At 45.3% G+C, this 27,508-nt stretch overlaps 1 protein-coding gene across 1 annotated transcript in view; it reads left to right on the plus strand.

Moving 5' to 3' along the window:
• LOC119951482 (sodium- and chloride-dependent neutral and basic amino acid transporter B(0+)-like) overlaps positions 1-27,508 on the plus strand; it is a 91,789-nt gene that overhangs the window by 41,358 nt on the left and 22,923 nt on the right. The window contains exons 11-12 of the mRNA XM_038774692.1: positions 15,579-15,807; positions 20,723-20,848. Coding sequence (XP_038630620.1) covers positions 15,579-15,807; positions 20,723-20,848 — 355 coding nt within the window. The remainder of the gene's footprint in view (positions 1-15,578; positions 15,808-20,722; positions 20,849-27,508) is intronic.

The following is a 27,508-nucleotide window of genomic DNA, read 5'->3' on the forward strand; positions in this document are numbered from 1 at the left end:
GTCCACGTTGGCCCTGGTGCTCACGTTGTGCAGGCTTCCGTACCTGCCTGAGCCCCATGACCTGGCCATGCTTGCTGTCCCCTGCATCCTGCTCATTGGGTGACGCCTGGCATTCATCTCTTGCGCGATGCTATGGAGGGCGCAGTAGGCCGTCGCAACGTGGGCGGCCCTCTCAGCATCGTACTGGAGGGCCCCTCCAGAGCGGTCCAAGCACCTGAACCGCATCTTCAGAATGCAGAAGCAATGCTCGGTCATAACCCTGGTCACTGCATGGCCAGCGTTGAAGCGGGTCACTGCTTCGGTCTGTGGCCTCCGGATAGCGTCATCAGCCATGACTGCGGCAGATAACCCATGTTGCCGAGGAGCCACCCCACAGAGAGTGGTGTATCGAACATGCCAGGAATCATCGAGTGTGCCAAGATGAATGTGTCATGCACACTGCCCGGGTATCAGGCTCAGACATGTATGATGGGCATCGGATGGTCACATATCAGTTGCACGTTCATCGAGTGGAACACCTTTTGGCTTGTGTAGAGCAGTCGGTCATCTGCCGGTGCTCTTACCGGGACAAGCAACCTGGACAAGCAACCTGTCGATCACCCCCTGGACTTGGGCATTTTGGTGATGGCGGCAAACCCCTCACCCCAGGCATCCTGCTAGGCTTGGTCTACATTGAAATGGATGTATTGTGCCGACCAGACATATAAGGTCTCCATGAGACGTGATGTACCTGTGCACCGAGCTCTGTGAGATCTGAGACAGGTCTCCTCTTGGAGCCTGAAGGACCCTGTGGCATAGAGGTTCAGGATGACCGTCACCTTGAAGGACACAGGGAGCGGGTGTCCTCCCCTATTGCCCTGTGGTAGCAGGTGTGCATGCCCGGTCCTATAGGTCCTCGAAAGACTGCCGGTACCCCCGAGAGGGCCTCATGTGGCACCTCTTTTGCACCTCCTCCTCCTCAGCTTGTTGGGCGGCTGACTCCATCGTGGGTGGCTGCCTCCTCTTCCTCTGGACCAGACTCTGCTGCTGCAGCATCCTCTTCCTCGAACAGCTCCAACTTGTCCAGCCGCAGGGCATCCCACAGGGCCGCGTCTACTAGCAGGAAGGCCCTCATTGCTGGTTGAATTCCATTGTCTGCAGGAAGTGGAATGCCAACATGTTAGCATGATGCATACGCCTGTACCCAACCGAGTCCACCGGGCTACATGGGAGCCCCAGTTAGACTGTGGACTATACCCCAGCATGTCCCCCCCTCCATCCCCGCATGCCTGACCCTGTTGGTGCCCGGCAATGTGGGATCTCTGGCCCTGGAGCCTGTCCATGCTCCAGGAGTACCATCGACTGCCGTTGCCCATGCCAGTGGTATGCTCCGCTGCCCTCTCCAGTTTTGTCATCTGCAAATTTGAAGATGTTACTGCCGCGATTTAACAAGAAATAAACAGTGTGCTGTTTTGGATGTGTTTAGTGTGGTGTTTATCGGTGCATGCAGCACTGAGAATGAGCCCGTTATCAAAGGCCTCAGCTAATGCAAAGGCTGTATTAACCTTCATTTCCTGCACTGATGACCTTAGCTCGTCAGTGCAGGAAGAGATTGGAGAGCCATTTGAATTGCTGCTTAGATCTCTTGACACCACCGGCCCCCTCACCCCATCACCCATCCCATCGCAGCCTCTAAACCCCCCAACACCCAACCTACATCTCATGGGGTCCTCAAGCACTCCTCACACCACCTTCCAAGGGCAAGGCACTCCCAGATCCGATTCCCAGCTCGAGCAACTTGGCACCCGGGCACCTTGGCGCTGGCAGCCTGGCTGCAAAGAACAAAGAAAAATATAGCACAGGAACAGGCCCTTCGGCCCTCCAAGCATGTGAGTCTCATGATGCCCTAACTAAAACAAACTTTCTGCCCTTACTTGGTCTGTATCCCTCTATTTTGTCCCTATTCATGTACCCATCCAGATGCCTCTTAAATGTTGGTAATGTGCTTCCTTCAACCACATCCTCTGGCTGTGCATTCCAGGCACCCACCACTCTCTGTGTGAAAACCTACCCCACACATCTCCCTTAAACTTTCCATCTTTCACATTGAGCCTGTGTCCCCTTCCACTTCCACCTTCCAGTGACACTGCCACCTTTGGAAAAAGCCTCTGACTATCCACCCTGTCTATGCCTCTCATAATTTTGTAGACCTCTAACAGGTCTCTCCTCAGCCTCCATCTTTAAAGTGAAAACAATCCTATTTATTCAACCTCTCCTCATAGCCAACACCCTTCAGACCAGGCAACATGCTGGTGAACCTTCTTTGCACTCTCTCCAAAACTTCCAAGTCCTTCTGATAATGTGGTGACCAGTATGCATGCAATACTCCAAATGCGGCCTAACTCAGGTGTTATATAGCTGCAACATGGGGCTGGATTCTCCTCCTCGCCACGCCACATTTCTGCCCCGCCCCGCCGGCGGGATTCTCCATTACGCTGGCCGGTCAATAGGGTTTCCTATTGTGGGGCAGCCCCATGCCGCCGGGAAAACCCTGGGCACTGGCAAAACGGAGAGTCTCGCCGGCAGAGAATCCCGCCCATGATTTCCCAACTCCAGTACGCAATGTCCCGGCTGAAGAAGGCAAGCATGCCATATGCCTTCTTAATCACCTTGGCCACCTGTGTTACCACCTTTAGGGAACTGTGCACCTGCGCACCCAAACCCGTCTGTATGTTAATGTTCCAAATTTACAGTGTAATTCATACCTAAATTTGATCCTCCAAAATGCATTACCTCGCATTTGTCCGGATTAAACTCCATCTGCCATTTCTGTGCCCAAGTCTCCAATCTATCTCTATCCTGTTGCATCCTCTGACAATCCTCGGCACTATCAGCAATTCTGCAAATCTTCGTGTCATCTGCAAATTTACTAATCAGACTACCCACATTTTCCTCCAGAATATTTATATACACTACAAACAACAGATGTCTCAGCACTGATCCCTGTAGAACACCACTAGCTGCAGATCTCCATTCTGAAAAACAGCCTTCCACCGCCACTCTCTGGCTTCTATAACCAAGGCAATTCTGTATCCATTTCGTCAGTCCACCTTGAATCCCATGTGGTTTTAGCAGTTGTACCAGTCTGCCATGTGGGACCTTTTCAAATGCCTTACTAAAGTCCATATAAATTACATCTATAGCCCTTCCCCCATCAATTTTCTTTGTCACCTCTTCAAAATCTCTATTAAGTTGGTGAGGCATGACATTCCCCGGACAAAACCATGCTGCCTGGCACTAACTAGTCCATTTTTCTCCAAATGTGATATATCCTGTCCCACAGTAACTTTTTCAAAAGCTTCCCCACCACTGATGTCAGGCTCATTGGCCTATAATTTGCTGGAATATCCCTGCTTCCTTTCTTAAACAAGGGAACAACATTGGCTATTTTCTAGCCCTCTCAAATCTTGCCTGTGGTCAAAGAGGATGTGAGGATATCTGTTAAGGCCTCAGCTATTTCTCCCTTGCCTCCTGCAATAACCTGGGATAGATCCCATCTGGCCCCGGGGACTTGTCTACCTTAATGCAATTTAGGATACTCAACATTTCCTCCTTTGATATATTGACGTTCTCAAGATTGTTCACACACCTATCTCTGACCTCAACATCATGTTCCTGGGGAATACTGATACAAATTAATCATTAAGGATTTCACCCACTTCTTGTGGTTCTACGCACAACTTCCGTCCATTGTCCTTCAGTGGGCCTACTCTTTCTCTTGCTAGCCTCTTGCTCCTAGTATATGCATAAAACACCTTGGGATTCTCCTTGACCATGTTTGCGAAAGACATTTCATGACCCCTTTTAACCCTCCTAATTCCACTTTAAGTTTATTCCTACTTTCACTACACTGCTCAAGGGCTTCATCCATTTTTAGATGCCTCATATACTTGCTTTTTCCTTTTGAATAAGCTTACAATTTCCTTTGTCATCTATGGTTCCCAAATCCTGCCATTTCTATCCTTCATTTGAAAAAAATGAAAAATGAAAATCGCTTATTTTCACAAGTAAGCTTCAAATGAAGTTACTGTGAAAAGCCCCTAGTCACCACATTCCGGCGCCTGTTCGGGGAGGCTGGTACGGGAATTGAACCGTGCTGCTGGCCTGCTTGGTCTGCTTTCAAAGCCAGCGATTTAGCCCTGTGCTAAACCAGCCCCTTTTGCAGGGGCATGCCTGTCCTGCACTTCAGTCAACTGGCCTTTAAAAGCCTCCCACATGTCAGATGTGGATTTGTCCTCAAATAGGTGCTCCCAATCCACACTCCCCAGTTCCTGTCTAATTCGGATATAATTGGCTCTTGCCAAATTCAGCATCCTCACACACGGGGCATTCTTGTCCTTATCCATGACTACCCTAAATTTTATGGAATTCTGGTCGCTGAGTCCAAAATGCACCCCCACTGAAACATCAATCACCTGGCCTGGCTCATTCCCAATACCAAGTTTAGTATGGCCCCCTCCCTGGTTGGATTGTCAACATACTGTGTCAAATTGTCCTCCTGGACACATCTAACAAATTTCTCTCCATCCGAGACCTGGCTGTAAGGGATTCCCAGTCAATATGGGTGAAGTTAAAGTCATCCATCACAACTATGCTGCTTTTTCACACATTTTCAGTTTCTGACTACACAACTGCTCTTCTGTCTCCTGCGGGCTGTTGGGAGGTCTATAGTACACTCCCAACATTGTGATTTCACCTTTCTTTTTCCTGAGCTCCACCCATGATGCCTCACTACAAGATCCCTCCAATGTGCCCTCCCTCAACACAGCTGTGATCTGCTCCCTTTTTCACAACCCCTCCCCCCCAGCCCAGCCACACTAGTTTAAGCCCTCCCAAACAGCACGAGCAAATCTGCCACCCAGGATGTTGGTGCCATACCAGTTCAGGGGCAACCCTTCCTTCTTGTACAGGTCCCATCTTCCCCAGGAGAGAACCCAATGATCCATATACCTAAAACCCTCCCCACTACACTAGCTCTTCAGCCACATGTTCACCTGTACTATCTTGCTGGTCCAATCTTCACTAGCACATGCCATGAGGGGTAATCCTGAGATTACCACCCTTGAGGTCCTGTTTTTTAGCTCCTGACTTAACTGCCTGAATTGTCTTTGCTGGAACTTATCCCTCTTCCCACCTGTGTTACTAGTGCAATGTGGACAATGACATCTGTCTGTTTACCCTCCTATATTAGGATACCTTGTAGCCATTTAGAGACATCCAGAATCCTGGCACCAGGAAGGCAATACACCATCTTAAAGTGACATTTGTAGCCACAGAAACACCTGCCTGTGCCCCTGATTATCAAGCTTCCTGTTACGATCACTCGCATGAACTTAGCCCGATTCCAGCAGAACCAGTTGTGGTGCCACAGGCCTGGTTGCTTCTGGTATCAGCCCCTGAGAGGCCAGCCCCTGAGAGGCTAGCCCCTGAACAATAGGGCTTGTTTAGCCCAGGGTTAAATCGCTGGATTTGAAAGCAAACCAAGGCAGGCCAGCAGCACCGCTCAATTCCCATACCAGCCTCGCCGAACAGGTGCCGGAATGTGGCGACTAGGGGCTTTTCACTAACTTCATTTGAAGCCTACTTGTGACAATAAGCGATTTTCATTTTACCATTATTTCATATCCAAAATGGTATACCTGGTTTGAGAGGGGAATAACCACAGGAGGCATCTACCTTACCTGCCTGCCTCTCTTGGCAGTCACCCATCTACCTGCCTGAATCTCCTCTACACACCCTCCAGCACCAGTACATCCTTTGTCAGGTACGGAGACCAAAACTAAACATAATACTCCAGGTGTGGCCTCACTAACATCTTACACAATTGCAGCATATCCTCCCTAGTCTTAAACTCAATCCCTCTAGCAATGAAGGACAAAACTCAATTTGCCTTCTTAATCACCTGTTGCACCTGTAAACCAACTTTTTGCGACTCATGTACGAGCACACCCAGGTCTCTCTGCACAGCAGCATGTTTTAAATGTTTGAAGGTAGTGTCTATCACACTCTCTGCCCCCTGTATGCTCCACAATGTGTACAGCTGCTGCTCCAACTAAACTATGCAGCCTGTGAGGAGATGCAGTTGGTCACACTTCCCACAGACATAGTGGTCAGGGACGGTAGAAAGCTACCCGATCTCCCACATCTGGCAGGAGGAGCATATCACTTCCTTAGCTTGCATCTCTGCCCTTGTACACTTAAGAAAGATATAAGAATAAGAATCTTACCTTGCTTGTCCTCTTAACGGTGGCTTTTTCTTTAGGTTAGATGAGGAGGGAGGGAGGGGAATACTAATGTTGTGTCTTGGGCTTAACCATGACACCAGTTCTTCGGCTACCCACAGTACAGTTGAGGTGACTTAATTGACTTCTCCCAGAATCCTTTTCTGCCACCTATGCTGGTACCATGATAGTACCTGTTCCAGCATCACCTGGGCACACTGGCAGTGCTAGTGTGGCAAAACCTTGGTTCCCAGGTAGTAGTGCTAAGGTGCCAGGCTGGCAGTACCATGGAGCCCAGGTAGCAGTGGGAATGCCATGGTACCTCCCTGCCTAGACCCCAATCACCCAGGGGCCTTGAATGGCCTGGGAATGGCCGGGGAGTCCCCCTTCCCCAGGTGCCATTATGCACGGTCCACGTTTGTGTGGACCAGTATTAAATAGTGCCATCGTGAGATCTCCTAGGCACGGGCGTTAGTTCCCGGGTCTTGGGAGAATCCGGCGACAGCATGCTTAAGTGAGCCTGACTGCTTATTTAAATATGTAAATCTGGATCCCGCCCAGTGAGGCCAAGATCCAGATTGTGACGTCTCATGAGATCTCGTTGGATCTCACGAGGGGACCTTTAAACCTCATCGTGTTAGGCACGACAAGGCCCTTCGATAGAGTTCTACATTTTGTTTCCGCACCAAAGTCATTAATATACATTATGAACAATTGTGGTCCTCGCACTGACCGCACTAGTCACTCTCGGCCTTTTGGTAAAAGGCCCAATTATTCCTACTCTTTATTCTTTGTCTGGCAGGCGTGCTGAAAGTCCAAATAAACCAGATCTACTGGCTCCCCCTCATCAACTCAAGTTGCAGTCTCTGAATTCCGATTGATTTGTCAAGCATGATTTCCCTTTTGTAAATTCATTCTTCCATTGTTTTCCAAATGCTTTGCTCTTAAATCTTTTAAAATAGACATTAGAGTTTTCTCCACTAACAATGTCAGACTGATTGGTCTATAATTCACTGTTTTCTCTCTACCCTCCTTTTTAAATAGTGGGTCACATTAACTGCCCTCCAATCTTTGGAAACGGTTACAGAGTCTATAGACTCTTGGAGGATGACCACAGAGGCATCCACTGTTTCTATGGTCACTTCCGTGAGTTCTCTGGGATATAGATTATCAGACCCTGGGGATTTATTAGCCTTCAATCCCTTCAATTTCCCTACTGATACTAATTTCCTTTCCTCTCACTAAATCGTGTGTTCTCCAACATTTCTGGCACATTATTTGTGTCCTCTTTTGTGTGGATAGATCAGAAGTATGTACTTAGTTGGTCAGATATGTCTTTGTTCCCGATTTATTAATTTCCCTGTTTCTGATGGTAAGAGACCTACATTTGGCTTCACCAATCTTTTTCTCTTCACATACTGCTACGGACCATCCTGTTTGTTCTTGGTTATTCCCTTTTTAGTCCTTTATTTCCCCTTTCTTTTATTTTTGCTGTTACATTTTTAAGCCATGGATGATTTGTGGCCATGTGTCTTTAAGGCAGCCTGCGCATTTCATTCAAACGAAAGGATCCCAAATTCTGTGCTGTTTTAGATGACTGACATCAGTGATGACACATTTTGATTGATTTGGCTGGTGGGCAATTAATTGTTCCAAAGGGCTTTGCTCTGCCCAGTAACAGGTGGTGATTGGATCTGATCCCCCCACCTAGAATTATTTTAGAGTCAAGAGGTTTCACTTCTGATTCTGCAGCCTGGATGGAGGAATCTAACTAACCCTCTCCATTAGGCCACTGTGAGGGTTGGTTCTCTGTCCAGCAAGGCTGGGCATCATTATCATGAGACTGCTAAGGCTTGAAGCCAAACCTCGAGCTGAAGGCAAGGTTTGAGGGGAAATAAAGTTTCAATGTAGAAAGATATAGGCCTGGATTTGAACATCGAGCTGAAGGCCCAACTTGATAAGAAATGAAGCCTGCTGCCAATAAGTACCACCTTTTCTAACCTGCTGAAAGAATGACTCTGCAAAGAAGACCATTACCAGCTGTAAACCAGGCTTTAATTAGCGAGCGCGCTGCAAGGAAAGCATGCTGAAAAACCACCGTTGGCAGTAAAGACTCTCATATTTTGACCCTCATCATTATTATTTTCACTCCTTTCCACCCCTTTGTGTTTGTCTGTCTTGTGTGTATAGGTAGAGGGTGGGAAGGTTAAAGGGGGTTTATTATTATTGTAACTCCAGTTAGTCAGCTGACTACCGAGCTGCGGGACTAACCCACACCTTGGGCTTCATTTTAAGTGCCGTTACTAGACGTGTTTTGGGCCTTTGACTGATTAGTGGTTAAAATCAAATTGCAGCCTGATTTACATCCCTTCCTATTTTGATTTAAATCTTTTACCCTCTTATTGTTACCCAATTGAATTTCATACATTTTTCATCATTAATCTTGTTATAAATATACAGTAATTGTGTTTCAACACACAAACCCGGTGACTGTAATTATTGGGCAGCTAGGGCCAAAGACATGGTAATTTTTAGAGGAATTATTGGCTAATTCACTTGTGTTGTGAGTCCAGGATGAATGAGGTTGAAATTGACTGTGCACTTGCCTGGGATGTTGGAGCAGTGCTAACAGAAGCTTTTTACGTTCCCCGCAATCTTCCTTTCTTTCTCTATTTTCCCCTTCTTAATCAATCCCTTTGTCCTCCTTTGCTGAATTCTAAACTACTTCCAATCCTCAGGTCTGCTGTTTTTTCTGAAAAATCTGCGTGGCTCTTCCTTGGATCTAAAACCACCTCTAACTTCCCTTGTGAGTCATGGTTTAGCCAACTTTCTCATTTTATTTTTGAGCAGGACAGGAATAAACAATTGTTGCAGTTCACCCATGCACTCCTTGAATGTTTGCCATTGCCTATTCGCCTTTAAGTAACATTTCCTAATCCATCATAATCAACTGGTACCTCATACCATCGTAATTTCCTTTATTTAGATTCAGGAGCCTAGTCTCAGAATCAACCATGTTACTCTCTATCTTGATGAAGAATTCCATCATATTACCGTAGCTCATCCCCAAGGGGCCTCACACAAAGAGATTGCCAATTATTCCTTTCTCGTTACACAATGCCCAGTCAAGGATGGTCTGTGCTCTAGTCAATTCCACACTCCAGGAATTACTCCTCTCTGGAATTTTTACGAATTTGAATTGTCCAATCTACATGCAGATTAAAGTCACCTATAATTACAGATGTTCATTTATTGCATGTGTCTTCTTGTTTAATGCCATTCCAAACATCACCACTACAGTCTGGGGGTTTATACTGGAGACACTTGGAGATACCTTTGAATGGAGATACTGTTGACCATATGGAACTCCAGTTAGTCAGCTGACTACCGAGCTGTGGGACTAACCCACGTCTTGGGCTTCATTTTAAGTGCTGTTACTGGACGTGTTTTGGGCCTTTGACTGATTAGCGGTTAAAATCAAATTGCAGCCTGATATACATCCCTTCCTATTTTGATTTAAATCTTTTACCCTCCATTTACACAATCAGTTTTCGGCACCTGCTGGCCATCTGATTAGCTAGTAGATCCATCAGTCCTGGCCAGAAAAAGAAAAAGGTGCAATGGGGTCCCATAACCAGGTAATTCTGGGGTCTTGGGCAGAGAGGGTTTGGACGGTTAGCGAAGGGGTTTGGGTGTGTTGAACATAAAAGGTGGGTAGGACTAAAGAGGTGTTGTATCTTAGTAGGGGAACACTATGACACGTTGTAGCAACGCATCCTTTTTAGTCTCCTCTCTTATTAAGTTAATTTTTTCATCCAATGCTGGAACGTTGTCTGCACACATCTGTACCTGAGATTCAATATGTTGGACGAATTCCAGTGGTTCACTTTGTGAAGTGATGGAACGTGATAACGCATCTGCTATTATCAGATCATTTCCAGGTGCGTAGATGAGGTCGAAATCATGTCTTCGGAGTTCCATTAGAATTCTTTGGAGTCGAGGAGTCATGTCATTGAGATCCTCATGAATAATATACACCAATAGTCTGTGGCCGCTCTCCACAGTGAAAGTGGGTAGTCCATACACATAGTGATGGAATTTTAATATTCCGGTTAGTAGACCCAAACATTCTTTTTCAATTTGAGCGTAGCGACATTCTGTTGGTGTCATCGCTCTCGAAGCATATGCGACAGGAACCCATGAAGAGCTGTCGTCTTTCTGCAACAAAACTGCTCCAACTCCGTTCTGAATTGCATCAGTCGAAATTTTTGTCTACTTACTTGAAGAATGTTGAAATCGGTGCAGTGGTGAGTTGTGATTTCAAGTCAAGCCACTCTTGTTAATGATCCTTCGTCCATTCAAACAAGGTTGATTTCTCAATCAGGTTTCTCAGAGCTGTTGTTCGGTTGGATAAATTAGGGATGAATTTGCCTCGGAAGTTGACAATGCCAAGAAAACAAAGAACTGCTTTTTAGTCTGCATGGACTTTCATTCCTTGAATGGCAGTAATTTTGTCAGTGTCCAGTCGCACACCTTTTTCTGAAATTTGGTCTGCTAGGAACTTGAGTGTAGAAGCGCCAAAACTACATTTGGTTTGATTCAGCTTGAGGCCATGCTCATGTGTATGTGTTGTCTCAGTCTCGAGACATGATCATCTGGTGTTGATGTCATCTACGTAGACACGAACACCGTCTATTCGCTCAGTTCCATAATGCGGTGGAATATTTCAGGTGCAGAGATAATTCCGAAAGGCATCCTGTTATAGCAAAATCTGCCAAAAGGTGTATTAAAGGTGCAGAGTTTACTGCTTGAGTTTTCCAATTGAATTTGCCAGAAAACTTGCGATGCATCTAACTTGGTAAAGATGCGAGCATTCGCCATTTCGCTGGCGATTTCCTCTCTTTTCAGGATGGTATAGTATTCCCTCACGATGTTCTTATTGAGATCCTTGAGATCGATACATATCTGCAGATCACCTGACAGTTTCTTCACACAAACCATCAAACTGACACACTCAGTCGGTCAGTGACTCTTGATATTATACTTCGTTGTTGTAGCCTTTTTAATTACAACTTCAACCTTTCTCTTAGTGGAGCAGGAATTCTCCTTGGTTGATGTACTACAGGTTTAGCATCCGATCGAAGTAAAATCTTGCACTTAAATGGTAGAGTGCCCATGCCTTTGAATACATCTGGATATTGATCAAGGACTCTTTGGATATTGTTTTATAGATCAGGATGAGGCAAAGTTGCAGTATAAATGCATGGTGTGAGGCATAGATCCTTGCGGGCTTGTGCACCTAAGAGTGATGATTTATCTGACTTGAAAACCTCAAATCTTAGTTTTGTTTCAATAACCCTTTGGAAACAACTAAATCACAGTGGGCTAAACAGCTGGCTTGTGATGCAGAACAATGCTAGCAGCACGGGTAGAATTCCCATACCAGTCTCCCCGAACAGACGCCGGAATGTGGCGACTAGGGGTTTTTCACAGTAACTTTATTGAAGCCTACTTGTGACAATAAGTGATTAATATTATTAATAGCACCATCCCATTGACAAGATAGCATTGCCATTATAGTCTTGTTAGTTTACAGGCAGCTGAAAGAATTTTTCGAGGTTGCTTGAGCCTTGAGAGGTCGAGCTTGGATAACAATGTTACTGACGCGCCTGTGTCCTATTTAAAATTGATTGGCAATCATTTACTTTGAGCACTGTTCTCCATTCAGTAATGGAATTCATTGATTTGGTAGGTGAAGTTACTTCAGTGGAGTTTTCATATTTTTCAATGATCCACACAAAGAATGTATTTTCCAGGGAGGAACTTTCTGAATCTGTCGAAAAATCTTGTTCTAACTATTCTTCTTTTGATTGAACACTTTGAACTTTATTCTGCCTTGAAATCGGTTTGGAAAATATAACTGTGACCGCAGATCTGCACTGTGCAGCATAATGATTGAATCTGCGACATTGTGAGCATTGTTTTCCTCTGGCAGGGCATTTTTTCTGAGAGTGGGAGATTCCACACCTTGAACACGTCATTGCATTGATGTCATGATGCACGATACTTCTTCGCGCATATGCAGATCGGTTTTCGGCCGTCTCGCATTTCTGAGCGAAGTGCGCATGTGCAGGGCTAGAATGCATGTGCCATCTGAAACGTGCATCTTCTTAATTTGCATCACTGCCTTTACACACTGCCTCGTGGGGAATTTTCGTACCCTCTTCACGGAGAAAATACTCTTGATACTGATTTTTTTCTTGTTGCTGAACCAACGCATTTCTCGCGTGATTTCTAAAGTCAATTCTTAGTAATCCTTCCTTAATTGCTCAGCAGTAATGCCAAACACTATTTGGTCACGAATCATTGAATAATTAAGTGCAGAAAATTTACAGGATTGTGCTAGCAGCCTGAGATCTGTTACAAAGCTGTTAAAAGATTCATCTTTTCTTTACAATCTCTTCTTAAATATGTAGCGCTCAAATATTTAATTTGTTTGAATCTTACAATGGCTATCAAATTTTTCAAGGATTACTTCAAACTTTGTTTTGTCTTGACCCGCAGGGTATTGAAATGAATTATAGATCTCTATCGCATGTGGGCCAGCCATAGTTAGTAACAGAACTATTTTACGAGCACCTGCGGCATTATTTGAGTCAGAAGCTTCTAAGTAAAGCTGAAATTGATGTTTAAACAAATGACAGTTTACATTTAAGTTACTGGTGATCCTGAGATGTCGAGGAGCTTGTGTTCTGTCCATCGAGCTGGGAATCATCAACATTTTTCGAAAAGTGATGGTTCTGTTGCTGAATAGCTACGTAATTTCTTTTTCTTCTTTTCTAACTTTACTATTCTATTCTAGGTAGTTTACTGTAGCCAATCCTGGTACCATGTTATGTTACTGGGTCTAGTAATATGTATTGTTACTAGTTGCTGTTGATGGTGTGATCCTGAAGAAACCATGAGCCTTCAACTTGAGCAAACTAATTTATTAAAGTAACGATTGATTATATCTGAGTTTGACGCTCTACAGAACTATCTCTAGAAATCAAGTAATTAAATATGATTAAATTAACTGATTCACAACTATAAATACTAACTTTAGTGAGAGCTATCTATCATACACTACTGCTTACTAAATACTCCTGGGTTGAAACAGACCAAGATCCTCTGGGAGCTGATACTTTTGGTGGATCGAGTGGTGCCCTCTAGTGGTAGTGTTACACCTAGATGTTATAATGAACCCTTTAGTTATATACACAGATACATATCATTACAGGAACAATAGGGACGGAGATGCTTTATTCGTCCTTTCAATCACATTTTAGTTTGATGTTTTAAATATCCTTCGAGATTTGTTGTTGTTTGACGTGGTATCCCTTCAAAAGTTTTTATCGTTTGTCCCTTAATTTGATAATTTAGTGAATAGTTTGTCCCAAAATAGGGAAAAACGGTTATGTGGGAAACAGGGCAGGAATATGCAGCCCGTTTTAATGCAATCTTTTTTTTCAGAGTGTGGGTTATTCAGAGGGTGGGAAGGAAGGATGTTTCTAGCGTCGGATTCTGCCCTTTGCAGATCAGGGCCTGACCTCCTAAACTAATCTCTCCCCCTTCCTACCAGGATGATTCATTCAAAACACCATCCTTCATTCCCACCTCGCTACTCAAGGCCCTGAATTTAGCTGTCTCCGGCATTCATTGGGCCATCTGATTCTTCTGTTTCCAGTAGCACCCACTATTATGCTCTTGGTGCTACTGGGACTGATGGAGCTGCTAGCCAATCGGATTGGCTGGCAATTCCCAATGGCAGGACTTCCTCCCATGTGTAGGGATGGCTACTGTGGAGGGAATCAGCTCCACATCACCTTTGCTTCTTCTGGGGTGAGCAGACCGATCTCCCCGTAATATTATGCCCTCTGTTCCTCATGGTTATTCACAATACATATTAATAATGTAGATGAGGGAACAAAATGGCATATCTCAAATTTGTAGATGACACCAAGTTGGGTGACAGGATGAGCTGTGAGGAGGATTCAGAGATCCTTCAGTGTGATTTGGACAAATTGAGTGAGTGGGGAAGTGGATGGCAGATGCAGTATAATTTGGTTAAATGTGAGGTTATCCACTTTGGTGGCAAAAACCAGAAGGCAGATTATTATATGAATGGCCATAAATTAGGAGAGGGGAACGTGCACCAAGACTTGGATGTCTTTGTACACCAGTCACTGAAGGTAAGCATGCAGGTGCAGCAGATGGTAAAGAAGGCAAATGGTATGCTTTCCTTCATTGCAAGAGGTTTCGAAAACAGGAACTGGAATGTCTTGCTACAATTTTACAGGGCCTTGCTGAGGTCACACCTGGAATATTGTGTGAAGTTTTGGTTTCCTTATCTGAGGAAAGATGCTCTAGCTACAGAGGGAGTGCAGCGAAGGTTTACCAGACTGATTCCTGGGATGACAGGACTGACGAGGAGAGATTGTATCGGTTAGGATTGTATTTGCTGGATGTCAGAAGAATGAGGGGGGACCTCATAGAAACCTGTAAAATTCTAACGGTACTGGACATGGTAGATGCAGGGTGGATGTTCCCGAAGGTCAGTGTGTCTAGAACCCGAGTCTTAGTCTGAGGATATGGGGTAGACCATTTAGGAAAGAGATGAGGAGAAATTTCTTTACCCATAGAGTGGTGAGCCTGAGGAATTCATTACCACAGGACGTAGTTGAGTCCAAAATATTGTATGGTTTCAAGAAGCAATTCGATACAGCACTTAGGGCGAAGGGGATCAAATGATATGGGGAAAGCGGGATTAGGCTATTGAGATGGATGATCAACCATACACATAATGAATGGAAAAGCCAGCTTGAAAGGCAGAATAGAACATAGAACATACAGTGCAGAAGGAGGCCATTTGGCCCATCAAGTCTGTACCGATCCCCATAAGCCCTCACTTCCACCCTATCCCCGTAGCCCTCCTAAACCTTTTGGTCACTAAGGGCAATTTAGCATGCCCAATCCACCTAACATGCCCGTCGTTGGACTGTGGGAGGAAACCGGAGCACCCGGAGGAAACCCATGCAGATACGGGGAGAACGTGCAGACTCTGCACAGACAGTGACACAGCGGAGAATCAAACCTGGGACCCTGGCACTGTGAAGCCACAGTGCTCTCCACTTGTGCTACCGTGCTGCCCACCAATGGCCTCCTTTTACTCCTATTTTTTCGATGTTCTCTATGTTTCTATGTTAATATAGTTTTATCTATTGAATGAGTTCAAGTGAAATCTCCCGGTGCTGATGAATTCTCCATTCTATTTACCAGGTCTGGAAAGATGCTGCAACACAAATTTTCTTCACTCTTTCCTTGGGTTCTGGCAGTTCAATCACACTGTCATCCTACAACAAATTCCACAACAACTGTTACCGAGACATCATCATTGTCTGTGTTGTTAACTATGCTACGAGTGTGCTTGCTGGATTTGCCATCTTCTCCGTCCTGGGACACATGGCTCATGTACAAGACAAGCACGTTTCAGAGATTGCACATTCAGGTAAATGGTGAGTTTGGATGTTGATGGATCAAGCCATCACTTGACCTGTCTCCAAAAGAGAAATTACTGGAAAATCTCAGCAGGTCTGGCAGCAACTGTAGGAGGGAAGAGAGCTAATGTTTTGAATCCAGATGAGCCTTTGTCAAAGCTTAAAGGCATAGAAAATGGGTGATATTTAGACTGTGGTGAGGGAATGAAAGATGAATCATAGCCACAGAAACCTAGGGAAAAGAGTGCTAATAGCCACAGAAACCGAGGGAAGAGAGTGCTAATGGCAGTCCCCAGAGAGAATAAAAGATGTGAAAGGCCAAACAGCAGAGAAACTAAAATCAGAGAGTAAACTGTGACAGATGTAGGGGAGAAGGGAGAAGCAAAGGGGATAAAAGGTAAGGAGAAGGGGAAATACATATATAAAGAAAGATAAGAGAGACATAAAAGGTAAAAGACAGTTAAAATGTAATAGGAGGAAAACAAAGGGATGAGGTGGGGGAGAGCTAATTATCTGAAGTTGTTGAATTGACGTTGAGACTGGAAGGCTGCAGGGTGCCTAAACAAAACATGAGGTGCTGTTCCTCCAGTTTGCGTTGAGCTTCACTGGAACATTGCAGCAAGCCAAGGACAGACACATGGGCATAGGAGCAGAGTCATATGTTGAAATGGCAAGCAATGGGAAGGTCAGGGTCCTGAATGCGCGCAGACCGAAGGTGCTCAGAAAAGCAATCACCCAGTCTGCGTTTGGTCTCTCTGATTTAGTGGAAAGCACATTGGGAGCAGTGAATGCAGTAGACCAAATTGAAAGAGGTGCAAGTTAAATGCTGCTTAACGTGGAATGAGTATTTTGAACCTGGGATGTAAAGCATGGAAGAGGTAAAGGGGCAGGTGTTACACTTTCTACGATTGAATGGGATGGTGTCATGGGTAATGGGAGAGGTGTTGGGTATGGTGGAGGAGTGGATTAGATTATCTCTGAGGGAACGGTCTCTGTGGAATGCTGACAGAGGGAGTGAAGGGAAGATGTGTTTGGTGGTGGCATCACGCTGGAGTTGACGAAAATGGCTGAGGAATATGCATACAGATGTCGGTAGGGTAAAATGTGGGATTGAGGGGGACTCTATCCTTGTTTTGGGAGGGAGTAGAGGGGGCGAGAATTGTGGCGCTGTCGAAGTTATTGAAAGGCAAACACAGGAGTACTCTTTGATCAATCTTTATTGACTTGTGCACAAGGGGAGCAACACAGTGAGTTCACTGCATCAGTACCCGAGTCCAGCGAAGCAAAAATATTTATAGCTTGATTAACCAATGGAATTACAGTTGCAGTCTAATCCTTCATTTGGATGACACACATCCCAATAGTATCACAGTTAGACTTTCATTTTAGGCCAATGAAAGGAGAGTAATTCTAGTCAATAGTAGACAGGGCAAACTGACAAATAGAAGAGCAAGGTCTTTCAATCTTTATTTACGTAATCATCTACCTTTTGCCCTTGGCGGTTACGATAATTTACTGAAAAGTGCATTCCTGAGAAGGCTACCTCCATCGTCATGTCTCCACAGACTTACGTCATTCACTAAGAAACAGGATATTATGGTTTCCACACTAACTTATATCCTTCGCTAAGGAACAGGATATTATGGTTTCCACACTAACTTATATCCTTCGCTAAGGAACAGGATATTATGGATCCCGCACTCACTCATGTCCTTCGCTAAGGAGCAGGCTATTCTGGATTTCACACAAACTCATGTCCCCTGCCATGGAACAGGATACCATGGATTCCACACTTTCCCGCTGTTGTCCTTCAAGGACAACTTAGGATCTTACTCAAGCTCTATCCCCCTTAACCATCGGGCTTTCTTGTCTGTAAGGTTGTGATCATTGAGGAGGAGAAGGAGCTGGGCTGCTGGGTTGTTACCCGGGGCTTTAAGTGTCCTTTATTGGCAGCCAGAGTGAACGCAGCAAAGGAGGAGCTGTATGATTATGTACAGGATGATAAGAAGGGCAAGGCCTATCCCAAGGTACATGAGGAGGGTCTTAAGGAATCCTTCAAACCACACTCCACTATCAGGGAGCCTTTCCCACCAATCAGCAGTTCTTGAGCCACAGAATGGAGAAGGCAGACTTGCTTCTGTATGTCGTTCACATCAGTCTCGATTCTTTTGGTCGTCATTAACATAAAAGCAGCAAGATTCGTTAATGGCTGTGCAGACTCCGCCTTGCGCTGCCAATAGGAAATGAAGGGCCATTCAATTTTGGAACCTTAGAGAGGGACTGAATTTCTGATTGCGCTCCCTGGATGGCATCAACGGTTCTATTCTCAATGATTTCCATAGTTGCAGCGATGTTAATGATAGCCCTTTCTAATTCTGAGACTCCCAGATCCGGGATAAAGGCCCGAGCAAACTGGTGAAACCCGGTATTACGGGTAACCAGTGGATTGGAGATCGACCTTTTATGATGCCCCGGAGGTCCCAGGTGGTTATGAAGGGTGTGAAAGGAGTGAATGGCAAGGTATTGTTCCCCAAAGGCCTCGGGGATAATATTGCTAATAGTTCAGGTCCCTGCCCGATCAACGGGAAGTGTCTTATAGGCCCTATTCCCACAAACCCAGTGGGAACCATTGCGAACAAGGGTCGGATACCAAATGGTATGGTTCTGACAGAAACTAAGCCAATTTCAAACAAAAGTAGAATTGGTCTGGGCGTACCAGCAAATTCAACAGGTCCAACTAAGTCATAATGCTTGCAGTGCTAGTAGTGGTCATCCATTAGTGTTTCTATAATTACAGGGCCCAAACCCTCCTTCGTCATAGCCATCAGAGGCCCAAATGATTGTAGACTTGCCCAGGGTCAGATTATACGCCTGCTGACAGTCACACTCATTCCAGTCAGTATATGTGAGATTGGTCTTAGAGGAAGATGCCTGGGGTTGGCATGTCAACTCATTCCTTTTGAGTTCCCAAAAGGATGCCATTGGGCCAGACTGGTTGTAGAAGCGGAATCGAGTGTAGTAGACACAAGAACTTAATGGTAACTCACCCACCCCAGTACTAACCCGGGTATAATTCCTTCTAATGCATAGCCAGGCTGACACCTTAACAGTCACAGACGTGGGCTGCTGCCTCCATGTGGGCTGACAGCGGATGCTCCTGTACTACCTTGCTGCTTTGCGATTTGGTATTCCAGTAGTGCTGAATTCAGCAGGCGAATAGTCAGTTTCGAGATTCCAGTCTTCTGAAGTTTGGCGAAGAGGTTTTCCTGTTTCTGTTTCAGCTGTGGCCTTTCCTGACTTGGACATTCAGAGAGAGAGAGAGATGGTGACATACCTTCAAAAAGCTTCTGCAGGGGTGCTGACTGGCTTCCTCTTCGGTGTCACATACATCCTGACACACCAGCACTAGTTAGTTCTCTTGTTCATTCATTCACTCACCCACTCACTCATTCACTCAATAACCCGTTCACTCACTCACTCAATAACTCGTTCAATCACTCATTCAGTCACTAGCCAGCTATCCTGCTGGCTTATATCCCAGTCCTTGCATAGTCCTAGGAGACAAAATCCACAAATCCATCTGGATAACCTTGTTGAGATGATACTCATCGCCCATTATGTCCCTGGTGGTTTCATTATCTTTCAGAATATCACCTCCCATAATTCAGCTAGTGACTACATCCTCTACATCCTAAGCTAACTTTAGGCTTGTGTCTCTAGTCTTTTTGAAATTCATTGGAAGATTAATTTTTCTGGAAGTAATTTGATATTTTTCCTTCATTATTATGACAGATGTTAAGTCAACAGACTGATCTGAGAGGCTAGAAATGTAACATTAACACTGTCTAAGGTGCTAGAAGCATGGTGATGTGAAGTGTTCTATTAATTAGTTCATTACAGGCTCACAAGCAGTTTCTGTGCCTATGGCCAAAATCCCTTACAAGAAAAATGGTGGCTCGTAACTGCTCTTCTGGTATAACTTCTTTCTTTGTTTTTGCCCAGGCTAGGGAGCCAATTTGACTGTTCGCGTTCTAGTTTTGTGATTGTTATGAGGACTTATAATGGACTATGAGATTCCACATGGATGAGAGTGGAATTCTTCTTGCTCTTGTAATCTGTTGGAAGCTTCCAGAAGACAGAGCCGATCTTGCGTTATAAGGGGCAAAATTCTCCGACCCCCAGCAGGGTCGGAGAATCGCCTCGGGCCGCCGAAAATCCGGCCCCCGCCGTGGCAGAGATTCTCCGCCACCCGGAAAGTGGCGGCGGCGGAATCTCGCCACTCCGATCGGCGAGGCCTGCGGTGATTCTCCGGCCTGGATGGGCCGAAGTACCGCCGCTGGGATGCCTCTCCCGCCGCCGAGGTTTGAACCACCTCTCTAACGGCGGGATCAGCGGCGCGAGTGGGCCCCCGGGGTCCTGTTGGGGACGGGGGCGATCGGACCCCGGGGGATGCCCCCATGGTGGCCAGGCCCGCGATTGGGGCCCCCCGTTCAGACTCCGGGCCAGTGCCCTGGGGGCACTATTTCTCTTCTGCAGCTGCCACGGCCTCCGCCATGGCAGAAGCGGAAGAGAAACCCACATCGCGCATGCGCCGATGGTGACGTCACCGCCAGCGCATGCGCCGACCGGCGAAAGCCTTTCGGCCAGCCCCGGGGGCACCGGTTTTTTGCGCCAGTCTTCTGGTGCCAACCGCTTAGGATTCCACACCTTTGGGGAGGCCCGACCCCTGAGTGGTTGACGCCACTCCCCTATGCCGGGACCCTCCGTCACGCCGGGTACGGGAGAATCCAGCCCATGATCTGTAGCAGTCTCTGTTTGGTTCAGCAAAATACATTAAAAATATCAAAAAACGTTTTGATGTACACAGTTTTGATTGATTTTCATACCTTAGCGACATTAACCATATCAATTTTACTCATCATTTAGGTTTTGGTTTGGCCTTCATTGTCTACCCAGAAGCTCTTGCACAGTTGCCATGGGCAGCTTTTTTGTCCTTTTTATTTTTCTTCATGCTGTTAACTCTGGGACTCGACAGTCAATTTGCAACACTAGGTAAGAATTCATTTAAATAATTTAGCAAGTATTTTGATGCTTTTCTAAACGTAAGTTACCTAAATTAATAAATTTGTAATGTAATGTAGGGGATTACTCTTGGGGATTTTCCTGGGTGAATGAGCGATATTGCTCTGTGGTAATTTTTGGCTCGCTGACATAATGGAGAATCAACCTGTTTGAATTCAATGTGTTAACAGCTGTATTAAAGGAATATTCAGGTTAACATCACTCCAGCATCTACATAGGAACATAGGGATTAGGAGCTGAAGTAGCAATTCAGCCCTTCAAGCCTGCTCTGCCATTCAATCATGGCTGATCTCTTCCTGGTCACAAATCCACCTCCCTACCTGTCCGCCATATCCCTTTAATCTGTTTTTAAAATCAGAAATATATCTATCCCCTTCTTGAAACCATTTAATGACTCAGATTCCACCGAACTATGGAGCAGCGAGTTCCACAAATTCAACACACTCTGCGCGAAGTAGTTCCTCCTCAACTCAGTACTAAGTTTACCACCTCTCAACCTATATGTGACCTCTTGTCACAGAAGATTGGCCCACAAGGGGGAACATTTGATCTACATTTACTTTATCAATCCCTTTTAGTATTTTATATACCTTGATCAGATCCCCTCTCATTCTTCTAAACTCCAGCTAATATAAGCCCAAACCATTTAATCTCTCCTCAGGTGTAAACCCTTTCATCCCTGAAGTCAATCTGGTGAACCTCCTCTGAAATGCTTCTAATGCCACCGCATTCTGCCTCAAATAAGGAGACCAAAACTGGACACAGTACTCCAGATGTGGTCTCACCAACACCCTATACAATTGCAGCAACACTTCTCTACTTTTATACTCCATTCTTTTTGCAATAAATGCAGACATTCCATTTGCCTTTCTAATTACATGCTGTACCTGCATACAATTCATTAGCAAAGACACCCAGGTGCATCTTTAATTTGCTTTCCATTCAGGGGTAGCACGGTAGCGCAGTTGCCTCACAGCTCCAGGATTCGATTTCCGGCTGGATCAATGACTGTGCGGCGTCTTCACATCCTCCCCATGTCTGCGTGGGTTTCCTCCGGGTGCTCTGGTTTCCTCCCACAGTCAAACATGTGCAGGTTAGTTGGATTGGCTATGCTAAATTGCCCTTAGTGTCCAAAGAGGTTACGTGGGGTTACTGGGTTACAGGGATAAGCTGCAGGCGTGGGCTGAAGTAGGGTGCTATTTCCAAGGGCCGGTGCAGACTCGATTGGTCGAATGGCCTCCTTCCGCACTGTAAGTTCTATGATCTTCGATAATAATACGCCTTTCTAGTTTTTCTGTAAGATGCCAGAATAGAATTTATTTTTGCCTTGTATTACAGTGATCCAATCTCGCTGCTCAGGTTATATTTGCTGTCCTCATTCATTCCCCCACTCACATTCATTCATATAAGAATCATTTCAGCCATCAGCAACTCAATGCATTATGATGAGAAGAAATCCCAAGGTTCAGAGGCAAAGTATTTAGGTTCCAACATTCGAAGGGAAAGGAGAAATTCAAAATTACAAAACATACAGAGGAATCAAACACCCACCTCATAACGTCAAGATATAGGAAAGGCGAGAGACTCAAAAAAACAGTGAAAATCCACAAAGGTCAGTTCAGATTCAAACCCGGAGAAGCACCACTGATACTATTTTTATTTTGAAGCAAGTGATCAAAAAATATTGAAAAATCCAACGATGATTGTAGTCACTGATCCAGAAAAGATTCCTGACTGGGAGATGTCCTAGAATTTGTGGAGTTCCTGGGATAGAATCATAAAATCATACAGCACAGAAAATGCCCTTTGACCCATCATGTCTGTGCCATTCAAAAATAACCACCTAACCATTTATATGTTGTTACAATTATTACAGGACACGTATAAAGGGTGCCAGACAAGAGTCAGAAGCAATGTGAGGGAAGTTTCAAAGCCAAAATTGGATTAAACCAAGGATCGGCACTGAGCCACTTCCTCTTCCTGAGTGTCATTGAATGTTCTGAGTAAAGGTGACAGGAAGTGTCATGGTCAATAATGGTAGCATTGAGCTATTAGGTAGGAATGATGAAAATGTGACCAAGTATCTGGAAAACTGCAGAAATGCCCTGGAGGTCAGGGATATGAAGATCAGCAGGCCAAAGACCCAGGATATCGACTGACAGTTTGAGTCGGGACAAGGGGATCAGAGTGAAGGTGTAAAGATTATGGGTGAAAAGGTGACAGTATAATCCCTGGGGCCAGTGATGGCAGAAATTGGAAGTGTGGAAATTAATCAGCGGATTATCTGTGGGTGGAGTAATTGGAAGAAGTGCAGTGGAGTTTTATGTTGGAGAAAAGCATGATGGAAAACAAAAGGAAGAATCTACAAGAGAGCTATTAGACCTGCCGAAATATATAGTGCAGAAACTTGGGCACATCGAGAAGAGACGAACAACGAGTGGATATTTATGAGATAAGGATCCTGAGATGGATGTGCTGAGTTACAGGAAGGGGTACAATCAGGAACCAGCACATCAGAGGGTCAGGGAAGATGGTGGAAACTTAAAAGAAAATAGTTAAAGAAAGGCAGAAATGGTCTGGTCATGTGCTGCGGAGGAGAGAGGAAATGTAGTGAGGGGAGTGTGATGATATGATCTGCATACTCGTCTGCCATTGGGCCAGAACGTCGGCTTACCATTGGCCCTGGTCGGTCATGTGCCTCTCGACCGATTGGCCGAGAGGCTGAGTTAACCACGCCTCTATCAACGAGGTATAAATGCTCAGAAGCCTGACGATCGGCCTTTTCCACTGTAGACGATCGCCAGGCTGTGTTCTAGTTAATTAAAGCCTGACATTGGTAAATCACTCGCCTCGCGTGCAATTGATGGTGCATCAGGGAGCAACGGAGATGTGACTGTCAGGAAGACAAGGAAGGCATGAAACCAAGGGCCCAACTGAACGACTTGGGTCATGGCTTGGCCATTAAAACTCGCGCGAGTTCTCTTGTAAGATTGCGATGCTCAGGATGTCTTGCGTGATCTCATGACATTGTGATCTGGATCTCTGCTTGCTGACCGGGATCCAGGTTTACATATTAAGTGAGCAGTTAGGCTTCCCTTAAATATGGCGGCACCTAATTATTTTTTTATTTATTTACGAGATGTGGGCATTGCTGGCTAGGCCAGCATTTATTGCCCATCACTAGTTGCCCTTCAGAAGGTGGTGGTGAACTGCTGCAGTCAAAGGTGTAGGCACATCCACTGTGCTGTTAGGGAGTGAGTGCCAGGATGTTGGTCCAGCAACAGTGAAAGAATAGCAAGATATTTCCAAGTCATGGTGGTGAGTGATTTGGAGGGGAACCTCCAGGTGGTGAAGTTCCCTGGCATCTGCTGCTCTCGTCCTTCAAAATGGTTGTGGTAGTGGGTTTGAAAGGTGCTGCCTAAGGAACTTTGATGAGTTCCTACAGTGCATCTCATAGATGGTACAAGGCTGCCACTGTTCATCGGTGGTGGAGAGTTTGAATGTTTGTGGGACGGTAGCAATCAAGTGGCCTGTTTGCCCTGGATAGTGTTGAGCATCTTGAGTGTCGTTGGAGCTGCACTCATCCAGGCAAGTGGAGAATATTCCATTTCACCCATGACTTGTGCCTTGTAGATGATGGACAGACTTTAGGGGATCAGGAACCGAGTTACTAGCCATAGGATTCTTAAGCTTTTGAGTTGCTCTGGTAGCCACAGTATTAATATTTCTATTCCAGGTTAGTTTCTGATCAATGTAACCCCTAGGATGTTGATTGTGGGGGAATTCAGCGATGGTAAGGCAATTAAATATCAAGGGGTGATGGTTAGATCCTCTCTTGAAGAAGATGGTCATTGCCTGGTACTTGCGTGGCATGAAAGTAACTTGCCACTTGTCAGTACAAGCTTGGATATCGTCCAGGTCTTGTTGCATTTGGACATGGACTGCTTCATTACCTGAGAAGCGTGAATGGGACTGAACAAACATCCCCACTTTTGATCTTATGATGGAAGGGAGGTCATTGATCAAGCAGCTGAAGATGGTTGGGCCTAGGACATTAAACTGAAGAACTCCAGCAGTAATGTCCTGCAGCTTAGATGATTGACCTCCAACCACCAAAACAATCGTCCTATGTGCCAGGCATGACTCCAACCAGTGGAGAGTTTTCCTGTTGAGTCCCATTGACTCCAGTTTAGCTGGGTCTCCTTGATGTCATACTCAGTCAAATGCTGCCTTGATGTCAAGGGTAGTCAATCTCATATGCCCTCTGGCATTCAGCTCTTTTATCCATGTTTGATCAAAGGCGATAATGAGATCAGGAGCTGAGTGACCCATGCGGCACCAAAACTGAGTGTCCGTGAGTAGACTGATAGGGCGGTATTTGGCTGGGTTGGATGTTTCCTGTTTCTTGTGTGCAGGGCACACCTGGGCAATTTTCCACAATGCAGGTAGATGGCAGTGTTGAAACTGTACTGGAACAGCTTGGCTAGGGGTGTGGCAAGTTCCAGAGCACAAGTCTTCAGGACTATTATCGTAATATTGTCAGGGCTCATAGCCTTTGCAGTATCCAGTACCTTCAGTCATTTCTTTTGTTTTATAAATTTAGAGGACCCAATTCATTTTTCCAATTAAGGGGCAATTTAGCGTGGCCAATCCATCTAGCCTGCACATCTTTGGGTTGTGGGGGCAAAACCCAGGCAAACACGGGGAGAATGTGCAAACTCCACAAGGACAGTGACAGTGAGCGCGATCGAACCTGGGACCTCGGCACCGTGAGGCAACAGGGCTAACCCACTGCGCCACCGTGCTGCCCTTTCTTAATATCATGTGGAGTGAATTGTATTGGCTGAAGACTTACATCTGTGATGCTGCGGACTCACGGAGGAGTCTGAGATGGATCATTCACTCAGCATTTCTGGCTGAACATTATTGCGAATGTTTCATCCGTGTCTTTTGCACAGATGTGCTGGGCTCCTCGATCATTGAGTATGGGGATATTTGTGGAGCCTCCTCCTCCAGTGAGTTGTTAGATTGTCCACCACCATTCATGGCTGGATGTGACAGGACTGCAAAACTTATATCTGATGTGATTGTTGTGGATTTGCTTAGCTCTGTTATGCTGCTTATGCGGTTTGACACACAAGTAGCCCTGTATTGTAATTTTACCAGGTTGACACCTCATTTTTAGGTATGCCTGGTGTTGCTCCTGCCATGTTCTCCTGAACTCTTCTTTGAATCAAGGTTGATCCTTGGCTTGGTGGTCATGGTAGAGTGGGGGATATATTGGGCCATGAGGTTGCAGATTGTGGTTGAGTACAATTCTGCTGCATGCTGATGGCCCACAGTGCCTTATGGATGCCAGGTCTTGAGTTGCTAGATATGTTCAAAGTCTATCCCATTTAGCACGATGATGCCACATAAGATGATGGAGAGTATCCTCAATGTGAAGACAGGAGGCTGTTTTTGTTTTCCCCTCTTGTTGGTTCCCTCACCACCTGCTGCAGCTGTGGTCTAGCAGCTATGTCCTTTAGGACTAGTCCAGCTCTGTCTGTGGTGGAAATCTCACACCCAGAGTATAGTCTGCGGCCTTGCCACCCTCCTTGTTTCCTCCAAGTAGTGTTCAACATGGAGGAATACTGATTCATCAGCTGATTGTGGGCGGTATGTGGTAATCAGCAGAAGGTTTCCTTGCCCATTTTAACCTGAAGCCATGTGACTTCAAGAGTGTGACAATACTTCTATTGTAAGGATAATGAAGGGTTAACAACTTACTGTAACTGCATCCAACCACTAGATGGCGATCAAGCACACGCATGTGTATCACATAATACCCTTGGTTGAGGAATATGTAATTAGAATTAGGCGGGATAGAGAGTAGTCATGTTTTCAGAAGCTCTGTAGATGGAATCATAGTTTAGTTTATCTGTAGTCCTGTATATCTTAGGAAGCAAGTTGAATCTATTTAGTTGTGGTGCTGATAAATTAGCTTTGATCAAAACATAGCTTGATGTTCTTTGTGAGACACTGCACTTCAAAGCATCCAGAAAACAAAGAACATCACATGATACCAGGAGTGGAAATAGTAAAGTGCCAGGTGTGCTTGTTCAGAAAAGTGAAAGGTTCAGCGAGAGAAGAGAAGTTTGAAAGAAATTTCCGTGAAACAAACTTCTACCAGACTAGGACTGCATCAACGATGTCAAAGAACTTCCCAGTTGAAGCGAGATGGAAGGTCTGCAAACTCCACGGCATTTTCTTACTTTGGGTAAAGTAGACATTAATTTGCGCAATTTCAAGCAGCATTTTTGAATTATATATCCCTGCCCTAGACATAGAAACGGCCAGTGACCAGCGGAAAATAGCGCTGTTTCAAACAGTGGCTGGTTCGCAAGCCCGAGAAATGTTTAACCCGTTCTGATTTACGAATGAGGCAGATAAAAAAAAAGTACAATAAAATAATTGAAAGGTTATTCAAGCACTGCCAGTTGCATCTAAATGAAACGTTTGAGTGGCATGTGTTCAGGCAAAGAGTGCAAAGCTTGACTGCTTCATAACGGATCTGAGACTAAAAGCGCAGACATGTAATTTTTCGATTCTCCAAGACTCACTTTTGTGAGATCAGATAGTCTACAGAGT

The sequence above is a fragment of the Scyliorhinus canicula genome, chromosome 17, assembly GCF_902713615.1.
Source record: "Scyliorhinus canicula chromosome 17, sScyCan1.1, whole genome shotgun sequence".
Taxonomy (NCBI): Eukaryota; Metazoa; Chordata; class Chondrichthyes; order Carcharhiniformes; family Scyliorhinidae; genus Scyliorhinus; species Scyliorhinus canicula.